The sequence below is a fragment of the Pristis pectinata genome, chromosome 11 (genome assembly GCF_009764475.1).
Source record: "Pristis pectinata isolate sPriPec2 chromosome 11, sPriPec2.1.pri, whole genome shotgun sequence".
Taxonomy (NCBI): domain Eukaryota; kingdom Metazoa; phylum Chordata; class Chondrichthyes; order Rhinopristiformes; family Pristidae; genus Pristis; species Pristis pectinata.
The window spans coordinates 31,379,357-31,401,332 of record NC_067415.1 but is presented as its reverse complement, the minus strand read 5'-3'; the positions used below and the strand labels follow the sequence as shown (position 1 = coordinate 31,401,332).

The window sequence follows — 21,976 nt, the reverse complement described above, 5'->3', positions numbered from 1 at the left end:
AACCAACAGGCAACCAATTCCATCATTTTTTCTTTCTTTATAATGGTCTTCTATGCATTCAAATTGCTTGCCAACAACATCCATGCAAGTTTCTTTGCTCAAAGTGCCTCAAGTTCCAGATTGTCACTTATTGTAGAAGGGCAAATATTAGACTGTTTCACCATAGAAAAGGATTGCATTTAATGCCCCAAGCAGAGCATCTGTAGCCTAAAGCTGCTTAAATTTCCCTCTTAGCTCAATTTTTCCATCTCTCCTTTGATAGGTTAATGGTTAAGTTTTAGGAAATCCTGAAGAATCGACAACAGAATCGTTCAATTCCTCAGATCGTAGCATGAACTGAGGCAACGAAATTTTGTTTAGATAACTTCATAATGCACATTGATCGTTGTACCTGGAGCTTCAGGGTTATTCATTAAAAATTTGGCTGCTACTTTTCAGCAAGTCTGAATTTTCAGATCTTCTGGACATTTGAATAGAGTTGAAAGCTTTTCTTGTTATCTCCAAAGGGATCATTAATGGATGCATTGATAGTCAAGATCTTCAGTCTGATTCCATCTTGGAGAATTGAGCAATTTCAAGAATTTAAAGCAGGTGAGATAGCACCCAGTAAGAGTTACAATGGAGGTCAATTGACTTTTACTGGAAATGGAAATAGACTTAAATCAAGTTTTCACATGCAAATATGCATAGTAGGGTGCAGGGTAACTAATGGATAGGTCTGTGATAAGGTGGAAGGCAAGGGACATTAAATGACAAAATTAATGAAGGTACAAAGCAAAGGAATGGCAAAGAAACAATGTAAAGGGACTCTGGGAGAATGTTAGTCTGAAGTTGATTTGCAAGTTGAGAAAGGAGATTGTTATGCTCCTAGTTAGAAAGGAAAAGTTTCTGTTCCTCTAGTTTACATAGGTGTTCTGTTCCTCTAGTTTACATAGGTGTTCTGTTCCTCTAGTTTACATAGGTGTTCATTGGAAATAGAATCATCTCCTCCTTGGGTAGTTCCTCAGGTTCAAGAATGATTTGCTTCCACTCCAGTTTTGTAGGTTCTGAGGTGGTTAATGAAGGAATCACTGACAGAACAGGTGGGTAGGTAGCTTGTAAGATGGTGCACCTCTCCCACATAGCTTATGTGCTTTCGATGCATGGTCCTGAAATCCTCAATATGCTCCCAAATGCTGCTTCTCCATTTTGAGCAGTCATGGGCCAAATATTACATTCCTTCATGAATGCTTTGAGCACATCATTGAACTGGTAAACTCTCCATATGACACTGCTCAGAATTTCAGGAGTCTAGCTTCAGGCATGTGAGCAACACAGCCTGCCCAATATAGCAGATGAAGTGACCAGGGCCTCAACACTAGGTGTCGAAAGCAGAGGACAGAATGATCATAATGAGTGAATTAGAAAAAGTAAATTGACAAGCAACCAGAGCTCAAAATTTATAGACAAATGGGATTTCTCTTGACCCATGGAAATCATTTCTTCCAATCTCAGTGACTCCTGCTCGTTTTACTGAACTGCTTCCCACCTACATTCATTTTTCCAATGTTCTCTGGCTCTTAAGATTTTCCAGACACCTGGCCCGAATCACCGATTTTCATCATGGATGTTCAATTCCTCCACATCCACCCCACAAAGACTAAGAGCCTTCATTTCTTTCTTGAAACAAGGTCAAACCAGATCTCATCCACCAACACTCTTCGAGCTTGTACTGAAGAGATTTTCTTCAGACACTGCTCCTCTTCGAGATAAAATGTGCTGTCTAGGTAAACAAAATATGAACTATGCTGCTGATTTTCATCCTTTCAACTTTTGCATCTTCCCCTCACTTTTCAGCAACTCAAAAGGCAATTCCCAAGTTGTCCTTCAAAAGACACACAGACCCACTCCTCTATCACCAACACTCCTCTTCACACAGCACCTTGTGTACAAGAGAGCCAATATATGCCTTTTTACTTTTTCCTTTCTCAGCATCTAGGATCCAAAACTCTCCATCAAAGCAAGAGAGCAATTTACTTATTTAGTATACGATACCAATTGCAGGTTCCTCTATATTTGAGAGATCAAATGCAGATAAGGGATTGCTTTGGCAAATCTCTGTTCCACAATCATGAGCTTCAGCTTCCAGGTGCCTGTCACTACATTCACTCCCACCATTTTACCCACAGCCTTCCTTTCTTCCCCTTTCCACTTCTTTGGAACAAAACTTTTGTCTCCAATATGTCCCCATTCTGATGAAAGGTCATCGGCCAGAAATAGTATTTCATTCTGTGGATTCTGCTTATGTACTTTGCAGTCAGATACTTTCAACCAAAACCGACAAAAATTTCAATCCCAGCATATGTTGAGGAATGGAGGGTCCATGTTAAACTCCTGAAAGCTGAAAGAAAACAATGCAGAATGTGTCTAAACACAAGCTTTTCAGTGGACCCTGTAATGTGGTAATAGCACATAAAATTTACAATTCAACACAAACAAAATCACTCCCCCACACCCCCTCTCCATTAAAGCATTTTTGCTTATACCAATGGCTAAATATAAAGTACTTTTATACTAGGCAGTTCAGGGTCTTGTAGTAGACCAATAGGATGGTAGTACCACCAATGGAGAATGTGTTAATCAAATTGTCACAGGTTATTTTTGCATTATAAAGGGCAGACAAGTCTGAACAAACAAGGGCAGTGCAGAGAGAGTTACTCTCTCTCTGATTTTGTGCTGATCTTGAGAATAAAAGTCATAGGTTAAGGTACAAATTACAGATGTCATAACAGTTTGGGGTACTTTACATCATACAATTTTGGTAATTTCATATAACATGTCATATTTAGTGGAAGTATTTACCTAATTTTGAGTTCAATAAACAATTTCAACATTTTAAAAGAAATACTGGCTTGTTTTGCCTTGTGAACAATGACAAGCTTTACTCAATTTGAACAGATCAGGTTGAACATAGGGAACAGAGGAAGAGGAAACTATCCAGAATTTCCAGCATTTTCTGATTTTATTTTGGGTATCCAACATCCACAATATCTGACCTGTGAAGCATTTTACACATTCCCAATTATAACTCTGGTTAGCAGTCTTCACACGTTTGATAAAGACCTGGAATTGTCAACACAGCTGGTGTTTAACAAAGAACAAAAAAACAAACCACCAAAACCTCCTGTGCACCTTGGCTGACACCCAATGTTGCCATTGCACATCATCCCAGATTTACTGCCTTCCTGACATGGCAATTCTCAACAAAAACAGGGTGCTTGAAAGATTTGATGCAATAGTCCAAGTCCAAACACAAGGTCTTCCAAGGCCAAGTATAAACTTTGGGCCTGATCAAATCAAATTTTTGACCTGGAAATAAGAGCTTTGTGCATGTCTCAGGTACATTCTCACAATAAATGATAGTTGATATACTGCTCTAATTCACACAACAATGGATCGCTACAGAAGCTATTGAAGTTCAAGTTGAAAAATAGATGAAATTATTCTTCTAGTAACAATTCTTGCTGATCAAGCCACGGTGCTACAGAGGTTACCCAATATCGAAGACCAAGTCCATAGCCTTTAGCTGAAAGTGCAATTTATGCAAAATGTCTTTGTTATCTGACACTGGATATCTTCAGGAATCTATGATAGGATAGTTGATCCTATGAAAACAAATCCACCACATGGAATCATCATGAATGAAGTCTTACTGCATTTCACAGAAGACTCCAAGGCGGCTTAATATGAATAACAACTCCCAGAACATAGGGTTGGAGAATGCTGATTATTTAACAAGCCATCAGTCAAACCTCAAGGCTTTTCACATTCAATAACACCAGATGTTGATATACACCAAATATCTTCTGATGAACTTTATGAGTAACTAATTTTCCCAGGTCTTGTGGGCCAACTCTAAAGCCACACAATACAATTCATCATGTCAGCACAAGGATAAAAAAAATCAACAAGCATTTACACTAGTCAATGGTTTATCTGCTTCTTTGTTATTACTGTGTAAACTACCAATTCTCTCTACACATCTGGGAACATCTGTAAACAACCATGGCTGGACCTATTGGCTTTTCAATATTAAAAGGGGATACACAGGTAATTATCAACTTGTGTTCCATACATGCGAAATTTCAAATTTTCATTTAGCACTAAATACATATCCATGTTTCAATGGAGATGCAAACTATTCTGTCAATGCTTAGTGAGAAGGGAAGACGTCACACCCAATACCTCAATACAAAATATGATAGTTATATTTCAAATATAGCATTGTTAAAATTGGTATTAAGTAACATTGCATAAATCAACTGGATTTGGGATCATTATCAGCATTTAACTATTAAAGTGGAATTGAGTCAGGCTAAATTCCTCCTTTCTTAAAATGGGAAAAGATCAACTAAAGTTAATTTGAGAAAATAGCAGAAGTAATATCCAGTTACTTCTAGCCCTTGGAACCCTCAAGTGCCAAAAAACCCCAAAAGAAAGCAGCCTAAAACTCCCCACTCCTAGTTCCATCCTGCTCATCCTTCCCCTTTTAGCACAGATGTGTCTTTTGAATAATTACCAATTTCAAAATATTTAGAATTTATTGAGAATTTAGAAAGAACTTACAACTTACTTTATCTAATCATTGCATCACAGATCACAGTTGCTGGAGCATCTTTTATGATCGCATGCAATGAACTTTCATTAAATTGTAACACATAGCTGCATATATTCTAAAGAGGAACAGAACTCCATTTTCCAGTAAATTAATTGAGAACTTTGCTTAAAAAAGCTACACAGGATTCCAAACAGTTCACAATGGAAGAATATAAAAGAGGTTTAGTGAAATTAAGGTAAGCAGTTCCACCAAAACGTTCTGATGTCCTAAACCATAAACAGTAAAACTCGAGGCACGTTAAATTGCTTCAAAATTCTCAGTAATCCAAATCTTGCTTGTATTAAACATTTTCTGCTGACATCCTTACTACCATTTGTTGCGTCTTTGCTGTTGGACATGGCAAAATACACCGATGTTTCTACAATGATTTTACAATATTGGGTCAATTTCAATAAATTTAAATGTTCTAAATTCCATGTTTACGTTCTTCATTGTTGTCAGTGTATCCTTATTTATAGAAATTTAGCACTAGTATTTACTCCAATTACAGGCTGAACAAAGTCCTTAGCTTGAAAGGCAAATACTGCAAATAGGCATTTTTCTAACGAATGGAGTGTGTGAGTAGTAGACAAAGGCCAAATGTCCAATTCAAATTAAAAAAATTTCTATTGCAACTTAATAGTTAACACTTCAGCTAAGCGTTCTACTGCTGAGCAAGTGGCAATGGAAAGTAAAGCAATGTATACAAGGCTTTTATGTATTTTGTCAGCAAGACAAAGAGACCTCCATGACAATTATCATTTGTTCAATAGTGTCCAAAATCATATCAAAAATGGTTAGGGGACACAAAATGGAATTTATATGACATGCACAGACCATAATTTGCTATATGCCCAAAAGAGGTATAAAAAATTTGTATTATGATTATGGTGATGATCCAGAACTATTCTAGGCACAAGTCTCCAAACTGTGCCTCTCCCTCACAGAACTCATCACCAAATCCATTATTTCAGAATATTTATTCAAGCTTTTACTGCTAAATACTCTAACAAAAAAAATAAGCACATTATTCAAATGCTGAGTTAAACCAGATAACCATTTAAAAATACAACTAAATATTCAGTTGTATTGGATAAGGAGGAATGTTTATAGGTAGAGTCTTTTTTGGGCAGGGTCCAATTCTTTAGTAGCATTTATTCAATATAATGGAAATAAAATTTTTTAAACCCAATTTTAATTGCTATTTACAAGATTCTACAATAATTCCAAAGAAATAAGCTCAAAAAGATAGAAATGGATTCCATTCTTTACAGAATCAAAACTCCCAAAAGACTTAAATGTTTAAAGACTTTTCTATCCATCTAAATCTCCATTTTTATTACTTACATTATCCATGTAGTTCGACTTGAATCCTTCTTGCTGCCTTCGTAATTCATCCTGCTCTCTCTGGCGCATCATTTCCTCCTCTCGTCTCCGACGTTCCTCTTCATGCCTGTTAAAAAAAATTAATAAAATTAAGTTTAACTGAGAAAACAAGTATGGCAAAGACCAAGAGCATACTGAAACCACTGATTTTTCCCATCTCTCAGTGAGTTCTGTGATTTTAGATGCATCACAATTGTTAGCATCAATGTTGTCCATCAAAAATGCTTCAAAACACAAGCTATAGATTATATACTGTATTTCACAGTTTACACTATTGTAATTCCACCTCAGAAGAACGGATTTCAAGTTTAGAAAAATGAAAACTGCTTACAATTTAAAGTAAACACATGAGAAGTGTACAAGATTATGAGAGGCATAGATGGGGTAGATAGTAAAAACCTTTTCCCATGATAGGGGTATCAAAATCACGAGGGCATAGGTTTAAGGTAAAAGTAAGGAGTTTTAAAGGGGAATGGAGGGGAAGTTTTTGTTTTATACACACAGTGGTTGATATCTGAAACTTGCTGCCAGAGGAAGTAGAAGATATGATTACCAAGTTTAGAGACATTTAGACTTGCACTTAAATAGCCAAAGCATAGAAGGACATGGTCCTAGTGTGAGCAAAAGGAATTAGTATAGATGGGCAAATAGATTGGCATGATGTGATGGGCTAAAGGACCTGCTTCCATGCTGTTCGACTATGACACCGAAAGGTAGTCCAATTCCAGTAAGAGACAAAATGTTAACATCATCTTTTAAAATCTAGCAAAAATAATAGCCTCACGCCACATTTAAGTATTAATAAACTAACTTTAATGTTCGATCAACCCACCATAATATGGTTTACAGCACATTAGTGGCTTGGTTTGATACCTTCTAGTAGGTAGAACAAACAAAAATTAGAGATTAACTTAATAAATTTAGTGATCTGCTAATGCTTGCAAAACTGCACAAATGCACCTTAAATCATTGTTATCGATTCTTTTCTACGATCATTTTCTGCTCACACCCACTTTCCACAATGTTGCTTCTGTTTTCATTGGAAACATTGTTTATTCTCAAAAATGAATAATCTATTCTGGCTCTATATGCTCAATTGGAACATCTACCTCTAATAATCAATAGATTTATCCATAGTTCAATCAGGATCAAGCCAATTTTGTTTGCTTGACAAGGAGATCAAGAGTTCAGCAACAAGTAAAACATCAAGGCACAAATTAGCCATGATCTGAATGAGTGATGAAAAACATCTGATAAACTGAATGATCCATCCCTAATTCCATGGCCCTACAGAGAGAGAGAGAGACTCTCTCCATCCACACTTCAAAAACTCATTTGGCTAGCTTGCAGTGCATAATATTAACTTCATTCAGGATAACCCACAATCTATTTAATAAAACACAAATTCACTCCCTTCTCATTGAATATTTTAGTAATGTACAGATTAATAAACAGACAGGGGTGGGGGGGGGGGGGGGAGAATAAAAATCCCCATTTTATAATTCACTTAAACATTTTATGAATAAGGTAGCCCTATACCATCTTATTGTAGACTGAACGAAACATACCTCATTTCTATCTGCTTTCTTTTCTGCAGCTCTTGATTTCTCATTTCTTCCAACCGCCTCAATTCCTCCTGGCGCCTCATCAAATCTAAAAAAAGAATTACTTCCAATTTAGAACACAATCAGCTATTTTTAAAAGATAATTCTCTTGGTGCCAGCTATTGGTCAAGAAGCCATATAAGATATGCATTAAAAACCTTTCACTGCTCAATTTTTCTCTAGTGCAGCACAATTAGTGTACAAATGAAAATTATTTGCCAACCTGCCATATGAAATTACCAACACACTTGCACCTTAAGTACATGACATAAACAACCTGCGACATAATTCACTCTGCCCTGCGTCACCCATGCTCAATGCTCCTAGAGCCGCACTTACCTGTAAAACCAACTGAAAAAGTTCCAATGTGGTTGCAGTTAGCTGACACGAATCTTCATGACAAAAAGATAATAATAAGCCAAATCAGTCCATTAAAACTGGACCTCTGAAGGTTCGACTGCTGGTTATACTCTGCCACCAGGCAGAATAGACTACCAGAACACAATGTCTGCAAATGTTGCAGACATTCAAAACACATTCAAAAATAATCACTGATCTCTACTTATACTGACCACAGAATAACCTATTGAATGCATTACCCCAGAAGTACGTATCCTTTGTTAGATCTAAACCAATCTTATTAAAAATCTTCTTATTAAAAAAAACACTAAAATTTCAAATTGTATATGCATTTAGTTTTAAATTCAATGAAAAAAGATGTAAGTGACCTGAAGCTTCCTTCTCATTCTCTTGCCTACCCATTGATAGGAATGGGGCTGCTGAATCCACACAGGCCTAACTTGGCATTAGATTCAGCACTTAGATTTCCCCCAGAGTAAATGCAGGGAAAATGCAAGCAGCTGGCTCCCCCTTACTATGAGAAATCAAACCAGAAAGACAGCTGCAAAGACCTTAGGAGTTTGACACTTTCCTGTTTATATCAAGGGCAATTAAAAGCAGTTTGGATGGTCAATGCAGTTGTGGACCACTGAACTAGAATTGCCAGTAACAGGTCTCTTAAAACCTCACCAGAAAATATCCCAAAAGTTAGTCACCATATTCTTTGATAAATATAGAACAAAAAAAAGCAGAAACTCAGACTTAACATGTATTCTTAGGATTCTCACACCATTTTCAAAAAAGCAATGAATTTCCTAAACTTTTGCATGAGAAAAACAAAATGTTAGTATACTTGCACTAAGAGATGCTGCTGGATCTTTAAATGGCAAAATTAAATCACTTACAAAGTTTTAGGTGTGCGTATCCTTCAGGAGTAATAAGCAAAATAAAATAAGGCAGGCTTATAGTCCAAACCAAGTAGAGAAAAAGAATACTAAAGCGGGGACCCCAGCTTAAAACAGGACACATTTTAGAAAGAGAAATGAGCAAGGTTAAACAGAAGGGGATAGTGGCACACACGAAGGATGGTGAGCAATAAATTTAACAGACTCCTAAGTCGCAGAATAAATACACCATTTAAGAAACAAAATGAAGACACCTTCAAGTTTGAAGTTGTAACTAAACTCCTGCAACTGAAACGATTAAATAGAAATGATGTTCAAGGACACATGGGAATGATAGGTATAATTAGGCATTTTATTCTTATTGCTTTAGTTGGTTCAATCCAGTGGCGTTTTATCAGTTAATGATTGACAAAAATCTGTTAATTTCCATTTCCAAAAACATCAACATTGTGCATATGCGTTCAATCTCTATAACTGCATACAAGTTCAAAGTATTGGTGCAGTGTGTCTCTGCAAATTCTGCAAGCAAGATGAAGCAGCTATTTCATGATTTGAAATCTACTTAACCTGACTCAAGGGAAACCAGAGGTGAAAGTTCTGCCACATTTTAGACGCAGTGAAAATGGATGGCCTTAACTCCTCCTTTTGGAGATAGCACATTTAATTACTTGTGGTAGTGCTATTCTTAAACAAGCACAAGAATTGAAGCCAGCCTACTTTGACAAATGCCAGTAAAAAGGGTCCTGCACTCCAAGTGATCCTATGTCAAAGTTTTATTAATCATCTTTTACCAAGGCTGCTAACTGCTTGGAGACCAGAGAGATTTCTGCTCAGCAACACAGCCTCTTAGAGCAAAAATGGGTCAGGCTGAACTTCAGAAAGATCTATTATTTCTTTTATGCAATCAAATACATCTTTGGTTTTACATTTCATATACACCCAAACTTTCACTCCAAATTGTTTGTTTTTAAAACCATAATCAGACCTCTTACCAGCACATCCCAATGATAAAAGGGGGTTAATTAGTAGTCTACATACATATACAAAAGCATACACAGCATTCCCAAAGCAATATAAAGTATGCATGGCTGGCACATCATTAACTTCCGATCTGTTCTTGGAGCCTTTTGATAAATGTAGCCGGCCTAGTTTAGATTCCGGTCAATTATGATTCCCAGGATGTTGATGGTAAAGGGCTTGGTATTGGTTATGCCACTGAATGTCAGAGGTAAGTGGTTTGACTTGCTCTAGTTGAACACTATGATTGCCTGGTACTAATTGTGCAAGCCACCTATCAATCCATGCTCTAAATCCTGCTGGACACCATCATGGGTTGTTTAATTTTTTGATTTTATGATGGAAGTTCAGACTTGAATGAAGCAACTAAAGGAGGCCTTGGACACTGCTGCAGAATATCCACAGGGTAATGTCTTTGAAGCAAAGTGACTGATCTCCAAAAACAGCAGAACTCTGGAGACAAGTCCTAATGCACAGTCTCAACTCAAAACAGAACATTCCTTTCCCTCCACAGATGCTGCCTAATCTGCTGAGTTCCTCCAGCAGTTTCTTTTTTTTAAATCTTAAACCACAAATATTCCTTTGTGCAAAGCAAAGCAAAAGTGCCACTTGAGAGCACATTAATCACAACACCTCCCCTCACAATACTCAGGATTAAGAGAGCACAATGGGTAGCAAGTTGTGTGAACTGTATTTGTCCTTTTTATATATCCAGCATTCACATGTGGGCATTTTCTTCATGTTGTTGGAAAAATGCCAGTATTGCAAATGCACTGGAACAGATTGGTTGAGACACAGTGGTTCTTCAGCACTTATTCAGTATTACAGCCTGGGTGATGTCTGTTTCCAAAGCCTCTGTTGTAGTCACTGCTCTCAAACATTGTTTGAGATATTATAGATGGTAAATTGAAAACATTTTACCAAAAAAACAACCCTCTATCAATCATGGCAATTTGGCAACCCAAAATAAAATTGTGAAAGATTTAAATCAAATAGGTGTTACAAATTACTAGGCTTAATTTTATATACCACTGTTCTGAGTTACGAATCAGAAATTTGAGTACTCCTAAAATTGTATGAACTATCATTGCTATGACTTTCAGTTTTTCTTATTTTAAATACAAAAGATGATTTTAGATACTATGCAAAAATGGTAACATTGACAAGTTATTTTGATTCCCCAAAACATCTCAGCAAACCAAGCTGTGTCCCCAAACCACATTACAATTTTCAAACGTGTATTCTGAAAAGTTTGTTGCATGCATTGTTTTCAAAAGATTCCACTTTCTTGCTGAGACACATTATGGAGTCAATGCAGTTTTCAAGCAGTACAGTCAACCAATGATATGACCTTCTGCTTGAGGCAGCTGCAGGAAAATTGCAGGAAACAGAAAAAGCCACTATACATCGTCTTCATAGACCACACTAAAGGCCTTTACATTTATGAGCAGATGGTATTTATTCCAACTGTTAAAAAAAGCTGTCCTTCAAGGCTCTTCAGCATGATCAAGTCCCTTCAGCATGATCAAGTCCTTCCATATAGACACAAAATATATAATTCAATATGATAGCTTAACTTTAGAATCATCTTTCAAAATAAAGATGTCAAGCAGAAGTTAACACAACCCTACTTCAAGCAGATGCGTAGGAGGATCTCAGTTTCAAAAATAATAGGGTACTATTAGTGGAAAATTTTAACTTCCCAAATATTGACAGGGTCATCCATGGTGTAAAGGGGTTGAACTGGGTGGAATTTGTTAAATGTGTCCAAGAAAGCTTCCTTAATCAATGTATAACGGGACCCAAGAGGCACAACACTAGACTTCCTCTTAGGGAACAAGGTTGGGGAAGTGACCAAAGTGTCAGTGGGAAAGCACTTTGGGACTGACCACATTTTATTCATATTTCTAAAAGTGTGCTTAGTCCACTGCCCTACTCTCATGACTGTGTGGCTAAGCACAGCTTAAATGCCATCTATAAATTTGCCAATGGCACTACTGTTGTTGGGAGAAACTCAGATGGCGACGAGGCAGCGTACAGGAGTGAGATAGGTCACTGGTTGAGCGATGTCACAACAACAACCTTGCACTCAACATCAGCAAGACCAAGAAACTGATTGTGGACTTCAGGAAGAAGTTGGGAGAAAACACACACACACACGTCTTTATTGAGGGGTAGGCAGTGGAAAGGGCGAGCAGCTTCAAGTTCCTGGGCGTCAACATCTCAGAGGATCTATCCTGGGCCCAACGCATTGATGCAATCGTGAAGAAGGCATGCCAGCAGCTCTACTTCGTTAGGAGTTTGAAGAGATTTGGTATTTCACCAAAGACTCTTTGCAAATTTCTATAGATGTACGGTGGAGAGCATTCTGACTGGCTGCATCACAGCCTGGTATGGAGGCTCCAATGCACAGGATCACAAGAGGATGCAGAGGGTTATAGACTTAGCCAGTTCCATCATGGGCACAACTCTCCCCACCATTGAGCACATTTCCAAGAGGTGGTGCCTCAAGGCAGCAGCATCCATCACTAAGGACTCCCACCATCCAGGATATGCCTTCTTGTTACTACCATCAGGGAGGAGATGCAGGAGCTTGGAGACCCACACTCAACGACTTACGAACAGCTTCTTCCCCTCTGCCAGATTTCTGAATGGTCCATGAACACTACTTAGTTATTCCTTTTTTTGGTCTATTTATTTTGTGATTTATAGTAATTTTGTGTCTTTTCTCTGTACTGCTGGCACAAAACAAATTTCACGACATACAAGTCAGTGATAATAAACCTGATTCTGATTCTATTATTTTCAAAATTGTTATGGAGAAAGATAGGACTGGTCCACAAGTTAAAGTTTTAAATTCGGGCAGGGCCAATTTTGGAGCCATTACATGGGAACTGACAGAGGTCGATTGGGGGAGACTGTTTGCCACTGAAGAGACGTTTGGCAAGTGGGAGGCTCTTAAAAATGCAATCTCAAGAGTTCAGGGACAGCATGTTCCTGTTGGGGTGAAGAGCTAGCCTGGCAAGTTTAAGGAACCTTGGTTGACAAGAGATATTGAGGTTCTGGTCAGGAAAAAGGAGGCATACATTAGGTTTAGGCAGTCAGGGTCAAGTGAATCCCTCAACAGGTTCCAAGAAGTGTAGGCGTATACTTAAGAGGGAAATCAGGAAGGTAAAAAGGTGACATGGATCTGACAGGCAAGGCAAAAGGAAAATCCCAAAGAGATTCTACAGGCATATTAAGAGTAAAAAGTGTGGCTAGAGAGAGATTAGGTCCCTTTAAAGATCAGCATGGCCATTTATGCGTGGAGTCACAGGAGATGGGCGAGATTTTTTAATAAATATTTCTCATCAGGTTTTTACTGTGTAGAAGATGATGGAACCTAAGGAACTAGGCAAAAAGAGTTGTGATGTCTTGGACCATATCAGAATTACCAAAGAGGTGATATTGACAGTCTTAAGACCCCAGGGCCTGACAAACTGCATTCTCAGTCCTTGCAGGAAGCTAGGGAAAAAATTGCAGAGGCCCTTGCAGAGATACTTGCATCATCTTTAGCCACAGGTGAAGTTCAGAAGAATGGAGGGTGACTAATGTTGTACCATTATTTAAGAAGGGCAGCAAAGGGAACTACAGGCTGCCGAGCTTGACGTCAGTGGTGGCTAAGTTACTAGTGGGAATTCTGAGGGACAGAATCTACCAGCATTTGGATAGACAAGGACTGATTAGGGATAATCACCACAGCTTTGTGCATGGGAAAATGCGCCTCACAATGCTGTTAAGAGTTTTTTTTTGAAGAGGTAACCAAGATAATTGATGAGAACAGGGTAGTGGACGTTTCTTCATGGTCCTGTATGGAAGGACAACCTGGAAGCTAGCCAAGTGGATACATAATTGGCTTGGCAGTAGGAAGCAGAAGGTGATGGTGGAAGGTTGTTTTTCTAACTAGTGGCCTGTGACTAGTGGTGTGTCACAGTGATCGGTGCTGGGCCCATTGTTGTCTTTTATATAATCAATTTGGATGAGAATGTACAAGGCATATTTATTAAGTTTGCAGATGGTACCAAAATAGGTGGTATAGTAGATAGTGAAAAGGGTCATCAAAAATTACTGGGGGATCTTGATCAGCTAGGTAAATGACCCAAACAAATGGCAGTCAATTCAGATAAGTGAGAGTTGTTACATTTTGGGAAGTCAAGCCAGGAGAGGACTAAACAGTAGGACCCAGGGTAGTGCTGTAGAACAGAGGATCAAGGAATACAAATACATAGTTCCCTGAAAGTGGCTTCACAGGTAGCCAGAGTGGTGAAGGTGGCATCTGGCACACTGGCCTTCATCAGTCAGGGCACTGACTATAATGAGTTGGGACATTATGTTGCAGTTGTACAAGATGTTTGTGAGGCCACATCTGGAGTATTGAGTACAGTTTTTGTTATCCCATTATAGGAAAGATGTCATTTAGCTGGAAAGAGTGAAAAGAATATTTACAAGAATGTTACCAGGACTTGAGAGCCTGAGCAGGTTAGGACTTTATTCATTGGAGCACAAGAAACTAGGATGTGATCTCAAGTTGGTGTATAAAACCAGAGGAGCATAGATAGGGTGAATGCATACAGTCCTTTTTCTAGCGAAAGGCAAACAAAAACTAGATAGCATAGGTTTAAGAGAGGAAAGATTTAAAAGAAACCCGAGGGACAATTTCTTCAAACAGAAGTTGATGCTTATATGTAACAAAATGACAGAAGGTGTGGTTGAGGCAGGTACAATAACAACATTTGAAAGATGTTTGCACAGGAACATAGATAGGAAAGGTTTCAAGGGACAGGGGCCAAATGGAACTAGCTTAGATGGATGAGTTGGGCCAAAAGGCCCGTTTCCGTGCTGTATTACTTTATGATTACTTTGCCATCTGCCATGAAATGTGTCTAGCACTGAAAGCAAATCTCTTTTAGTCACAAATGTCCCATTGGTCTTCTGGCAAGGCTGCTGGCTGCTTGGAAATAATTCCACTCTGCTTGTGATCTACTTTGGCTGCTTAAATACACAAGTTTAGAAAATAAACTACCCAAGTCCTCCAGACTTCAGGCAAACAACATCTCACGAACCGATGTTCCAAAGCATGCCAAGATTTCAGAGTGAACAGTAGAAAGATGAATGCAAATGGGGAAAGATATGCATCAATTATACTCCAGAGGTTGTCACCAAGCTTCTTACTCAAGTTTCACCATCATCAATAACCTATCACTTGATGAAGGCATCAATGTGCACATTGGGAAAGTTGCCACAAACATTTCCGGGCTTTAAAAAGGTACCACTGAATATAAAAACTGACCATACACAGAAAAAGAAAATCAGTGTGCACATAGCCTGTGTTGTCAGTACACTACTATACAGTAGTAAGACCTTGATTACATATTCCAAGAAGTTCAGCTTCCATACACATAGGCTGTCACTCGTTCTGATCTCTTGGAAAGAGTCACATATTCTGATATGTTGGTTCATGCAAAGATTCCTGGTATCTACACTTTGTACAGGCAGTGGTGCTTTTATAGCTTGGGCATATTCTCTAAACCAGCAATGGGAGAATTCCCAATGTTCTCTGTGGCGAGAATCTTGCCTCAGGAAGGATACTAACCAAGCTCACACCTGCTTCAAAGGCATCTGTAAGAGGGGCCTTAGGAGTCTGGACCTCGATATGGGCAACTGGACTTCAAAAACATGTGCAAGGGAGAAGAGACCACAGAAAGACTTGTCTGTGTGCTGTTTATTCTAAATGTACCTCCAAGAGCAGCAGACTCAACTGGGAGTGCTACTCCAGAATGGGCTTCCATAAACATAGAAGATGCTGGTCTTCAGCAGAATGAAGCCAATACAAATCCATACTCTCAAGCCCAAGGGAACATATGACAGTGACATTTAAAACTGACTTCCCGAGATGATTCGATAGTTAATCAAAGCAGATTGCAATCTGTTCCAATGCCTCTATTCAAAAAATGTCAAAGATTTTATGGATAAAGAGTAGTAACTTGCCTTGTCTCATAAGCATAAGCTGATGTTCATGACGGGCAGCTTCCATTTCTGCCTCCAGCTTTTGTTTTGCTTCTCGGATGTTTCTGTCAACTTGCTCTCGTTGTTGTTTTTCCATTTCATCAAGAGCTTTCCAGCGAGATGCATATTCAAACTCAAATGTCCCAGGTTGAGCAAAACGTGGTGGCTGCTCCCTTTCCCTAGTTAAATTAGAGCACATGGTGTGCACAAGTTACTTGACCACTGCTTAATTACAACTAGATGAGTATTTATGAACTAAATGCAGCTTTATACACTATTTAGCAATGTGGATTTTAGGTCAACTGAGCATAACTTATTTTCAAACAAATAATATTTTATTGGATTCTTTTATTTATTAGTGCAGAAGATAGAATCTGGGGAGTTTTTAAATACCAGTATACCCGATTCAACAAAAGCTCGACTTAGAGTGATACAAAAGTGCTATTTTTAGCTGTAAAATATTGCACAGTGCACAACTTGGAAAATGGCCTCAAGATTGAAAAAAAACAAATTCTCATTAGACAGACAAAAATAAAAGCATGGTGAAAGTTGTGCGATCATGATTATTGGAAATTTTTTTCAACTTTGAAGTCCAAGTCAACTGTGATGAACTGAATAGTTCCCTCCAGTTAAAGGGGACAAAAGCGGGTGTTACAAAAATTGAAATGTCCTCACTGGGTTGAGGTGGGACCTTTGCTAGAAGGCTTTGATATTCACAGTAACACTGAAAAGGAATCCTTGGCAGATACAAAAATTTTGAGATTCCTACTCAAAATTATCAAGAACATGATAATCCCAGTATCATGTTTATACATTTGCTGTTCCCAATCACACTGAGAATTAAAAGCTATCTAAAATAACAAAAGTGCCATATACAATTTGCAAGTGGAAAAAAGTCAAAAACCTGATATTGGTGATCAAAATAAATTCCAGCAAAAGCACACAGCTCAAACCAGATAATGACTCCTATTTGGATTTAGTTTGCACTGCTAATTATAAAAACAAGAAACATTTACTTGTGGTATTGTGTGTTCTTTTGTAGCAGTTTTTCAGGAAGTCCATCTTCATCATCAAACTGTTCCATGGGCTCCACAATAACAGGACGTGGGGAACTGTAAAGTAATGCCACATTGCATTTACAGCAGGAAAAACCTTTGTTCAGAATTTTCCGAACAATTTGAAACCATTTCTCATTTACACCAAGTGATCCTGAAGAAATTGCATAAAACAATGCATTTTCAGAAGGGTTTAACAATTGTGTTTGAGCAGCTACACCTTTGTGTCAGCCTACATGAACTAAGAGCATGTAGAAGCCCAAAATTATATACACATCCACAATTACTGTAACAAACAGACATCCCATAATTGCTTCAATACTCACGATTACTTTTAGATATAATTAGTGTTTATTGTTAGTTTTGCCTCTTTCATATACTAAAAATAATGGTTGAAATAAAAGTTTAAAAGATATTAGAGTAGGATAATACTAACTTAACAATCATGATCCAATTGTTACAGAAATCCAGTGATACATTCACATATTTGTTACAAACTATCTGCAACAGTCAGGTTTTTTTTGATTGATCAAGTTTGCCATGTTAGAAGGCCAATGGGGAATAATAATTTGTTTACTGTCAGATGAATTTGGTCATGGTAAACCTCAGTAACACCAGTGATCAAACAGTGGATTGAATCTAGGAGTGCAGAAAATGGTCATTCAGCCCACCAGGTCTATCTGGAAGTGTTTTTTGTTCTCCTTTCATCTCATCTTCTAATTTTTTCCCTTCTAAAATTTGTATTTTCCCCTTGAACTAAATCAGTGCCATTGTTGAAACTACTCAATATTCTATTCATTCCCCCCCACCTCTCCTCCACTCAGGTGGCCTCAAGCCACAGAACAAATTTTTGGAATATAAAAATAAACAGCCATTTAGTACTGGTATTCCTCAAATTTACCACAATATGACACAATAGTAAGTCATTTGGCCCATCAATGGCTCCCAGCAGAGCAAGTTTTTAAAATCAGTCCCATTCCCTCAATTTCCCTGTACCCTGATCCAGGTTCAATCCTGACCCAGGGTGCTGCCTGTGGGGTATTTACACGTTCTCCATGAACACAGGGGTTTCTACTGGGTGCTCTAGTTTCCTCCCACATCCCAAAAAACTTGCTGGTAGGTTGACTGGCTATTGTAAATTGATGGCAAAAAGTATCAAATGGGAGTTGATGGACATGCAAAAGAGAACAAGTTACAGGGGAAAAAAGGGGAAATTGGATTGCTCTGTTGGGGGTTGGCAAGGACCCAATGGGTTGAACTGCCTTCTGTGGCATAATACTTAAGCTCTAACATTCAATTTACAAAGTCAAAGTCGAGATTACTGTCATATGCACAAGTACATCTATGCACAGGTACAATGAAAATTTGCAGCAGCATCACAGGTACATGGAATCATATAAGCAGCATTCACAAGAACAAATCATACACAAATTTTTAAGAAAAAACACAATTAGAACAAAAAAAAGTCCATTTTAGTACCAAGTGATCGGAGTGGTCATAGTCTCGCTAAACTGTAGAGATGATTAGGGATTTCCAGGTTGGTTCAAGAACGAAATGGTCAAAGGGAAGTAGTTGTTCCTGAACTTGGTGGTGTGGGACTTCAGACTTCTGTATTTCCTGCCCAATGGTAGCTACAAAAAGATGGTATGGCCCTGATGGTGGGGATCTTGATGATGGATGTCACCTTTTTGAGGCAGTGCCTCCTGTAGATACTACCGATGGTGGGGAGGAATGTGCCTGTGATGTATTGGGCAGAGTGCACTACTCTCTGCAGCTTCTTGCATTCCTGCACATTTGAACTACCATATCAGACCATGATGCAACCAGTCAGGATACTTTCAACAGTACATCTGTAGAAGTTTGTTAGAGTGTAACTGACTCTTTAGAGAGGGCACACTCAATTTAGAATTTTTTTTTAAAACTATTAAAACAATGTTAGCAACAAGTGGCAATGGAAACCTCAGATAGGTGCAGCTATGTCCACAAAGATAGTGATCCATTTGACTAACAGCAGCTCTGAAACAAAGTCTATTGTCTTGTATCTTTTGAAAGAAACCACAACCTACTGATATAATTGAAAATTGACACAAAAGGCTGTTGGACACAGATCTTTAGTGGTTGTAGCACAATGCTATCCCTAAAGTATGTGTATTATGAATGGCAGAGATGTTGTTATGTAGGGAATGGAGGAAAGGACAAAGCAAACGATTACAAGGTCAAAATTAAAGGCTTGTTTGACAATGATTTTGCTGTTTCCTGAATCAACAAGACAAGATTTGAAAGAATTGAGGGAATGATAGACCTGGAAGTGCAAAGAACTAGCTGGTTTGAACATTCAAGTTGTGTGCAACCTATATAATATTTACCTTGCAGGAGAAGCAACAAGTTCAAGATAACATGGCAGCAGAAAATTTTCCTTAAGAGCCGAAACAAATCATCAAGGTAGCCAAATCACTCTAACAAGTGTTCAACCAGGATGTAACCGGGGTCTTTTGGAAAGGAATATCTTCAAGCATATTCATTTTGAGGGAATGAGCAACCTCCACAGGCTTCAAGACAGCTAAACACCAACTTGCTCTTCTCCCTGGAAGCACTGCCCAAAATGGCTATAAAATTCAAGCCTCTCAATCTCCCAGAGAACCCAAGCACTCTAAAGGTAGATTCAAAGACACAACTTCCAGTGGTGTGGCATCTAACAAAAAGACTTGGATAAAAGAGTGCTCCCAAGTTTATACAAGGTTGTTTCTCTCCCACTTAAACAATACTATGCGAGGAATAACTAGGGCGACAAAGCTGTGATTTTCATTGTTGAATGATCCACTTTTATCCATTGAAGAGGACTTGGCTGACAGCATCAAGGGAGCATCTTCCACAACTACCGCCCCCCCCAACCAATCAAACACCAATTCATTACCATAACCCATGGATGGGGACACCAGAATCAGATTAATTATCACTGAATTGTACAACATGAAATTTGTTATTTTGCAGCAGCAGTACAATGAAAAGACAAAGATTACTATAAATTACAAATAATGAAAAAGGAATAACAAGGTAGTGTTCATGGACCATTCAGAAATCTGATGGCAGAGGAGAAGAAACTGTTTCTGAATCATTGAGTGTGGGTCTTCAGGTTCCTGTACCTCCTCCCCAATGGTAGGAATGAGAAGAGAGCATGTCCTGAATGGTGAGGGTCCTTAGTAATGGATGCCACCTTCTTGAGGCACTACTGCTTGAAGATGTCCTCGATCATGGGGAGGGTTGTGCCCATGATGGAGCTGGCTGAGTCTACAACCCTCTGCAGCCTCTTACTATCCTATGCATTGGAGCCTCCATACCACACTGTGATGCCAATCAGAATGCTCTCTACCATACATCTGTAAAAATTTTCAAGTCTTTGGTGACATACCAAATCTCCTCAGATTCCTAATGAAGTAGAGCCACTGGCCTGCCTTCTTCGTGATTGCATCAACGTGTTGGGACCCAGGACAGATCCTCCAAGGTTTTGATGCCCAGGAACTTGAAGCTGCTCACCCTTTCCACCACTGACCCCTCAATGAGAACTGGTGTGTGTTCTCTCAACTTCCACTTCCTGAAGTCCATAATCAATTCCTTGGTCTTGCTCACATTGAGTGCTAGGTTGTTGTGACATGACTCAACCAGCCGATCTATTTCATTCCTGTACGCCTCTGTTACCACCTGAGATTTTACCAACAACAATGGCGTAATCTGCAAACTTGAGGCGGCACCTCTGTAGATGGCATCTGAGCAGTGCTTGGCCACACAGTCAGGAGTGTACAGAAAGTAGAGCAGCGGGCTAGATACGCATCCTTGAGATGCGTCTCTTTTGGTTTTCAGCAAGATGTTATTACCGCTCTGTTCTGACTGCGGTCTCCTGATAAGGAAGTCGAGGATCCAGTTGCAGGAGGTGGTATAGGGGCCCAGGTTGTGAAGCTTGGTGATTAATACTGAGAGGATGGTGGTGTGAATGTCTAGGTGCTCTAAAGCAGAATGGAGAGCCAGTATGATTGCATCCACTTTAGATCTGTTGCAGCAGTAGGTGAATTGCAGTGGGCTCAGGTTCTTGTTCAGGCAGGAGTTAATTCTAGCCATAACCAAGCTCTAAGCATTTCATTACAGTAAATGTGAGTGCTATTGGGCAACAGTCATTGAGGCAGCTCACCCTGCTCTTCTTGGGCACCGGCTTGATTGCAGACCTTTTGAAGCAGGTGAGAACCTCAGACCACAGCAGTGAAAGGTTGAAGATGTCCTCAAACACTCCAGCCAGTTGATCAGCACAGATTTTCAGTCCCCGGCCAGGTACACCATAGGGGACTGATGCCTCATGAGGGTTTACCCTCTTGAGGGATGATCTGACATCAGCCTCAGAGACAGAGATCACAGGGCCACCAGATGCTGTGGGGAATTAAACAGGTGTAGCATTATTCTTCTCAAATCATGCATAAAAGGCACTGAGCTCATCAGGGAATGAAGCATCACTGCCATTTATGCTGTTAGGTTTCACCTTATAGGAAGTAACAATATGCAATCCCTGCCACAGCTGGCATGCACCCGATTGTGTCTATAACTTTACACAGAATTGCCTTTTTGTTCTCACAATGGCCTTCCATAGGTCGTACCTGGATTCCTTGTTGGATTCTGGACCACCGGTCTTGAATACCACAGATCTAGCCCTTAGCAGACTGTGAATCTCCTGACTCATGCAGGGCTTCTGGTTTGGGAAAACTCTATGTTCTAAGGCACACACTCATCCATACAGGTCTTGATGAAGTTGGTGACAGCCAAAACTGGGCCATATTCATTCAGATCCCAAGATGAATCCCTGAATCGTGGCCCAGTCCGCCAATTCAAAGTAGTCTCATAAAAGCTCCTCTGCCGCCTGGTCCACACAGTGGATGGTGAAGCCCTCAGGGTGAAGCGCTGTGTCCAGAGTGCTGGGGGTGAGCCATGTCTCTGTGAAGCAAATAC

At 39.1% G+C, this 21,976-nt stretch overlaps 1 protein-coding gene across 5 annotated transcripts in view; it reads right to left on the bottom strand.

The window, feature by feature from the left end:
- Positions 1-21,976, bottom strand: part of LOC127575698 (paraspeckle component 1-like) — a 103,351-nt gene that overhangs the window by 71,769 nt on the left and 9,606 nt on the right. For 4 of the 5 annotated variants that reach the window (XR_007957117.1, XR_007957118.1, XM_052025655.1 and 1 more), the window contains exons 3-6: positions 16,949-17,044; positions 15,915-16,111; positions 7,591-7,675; positions 5,984-6,089 (exon numbers count right to left, since the gene is read on the bottom strand). Coding sequence is in view for 3 of the 5 variants with exons in the window: in XM_052025655.1 (XP_051881615.1) it covers positions 5,984-6,089; positions 7,591-7,675; positions 15,915-16,111; positions 16,949-17,044 (484 nt within the window). In the remaining 2 variants the exon portion in view is untranslated. Of the gene's footprint in view, positions 1-2,170; positions 2,381-5,983; positions 6,090-7,590; positions 7,676-15,914; positions 16,112-16,948; positions 17,045-21,976 lie in introns of those variants that run through there. The other variant, XM_052025657.1, reaches the window with a different exon arrangement.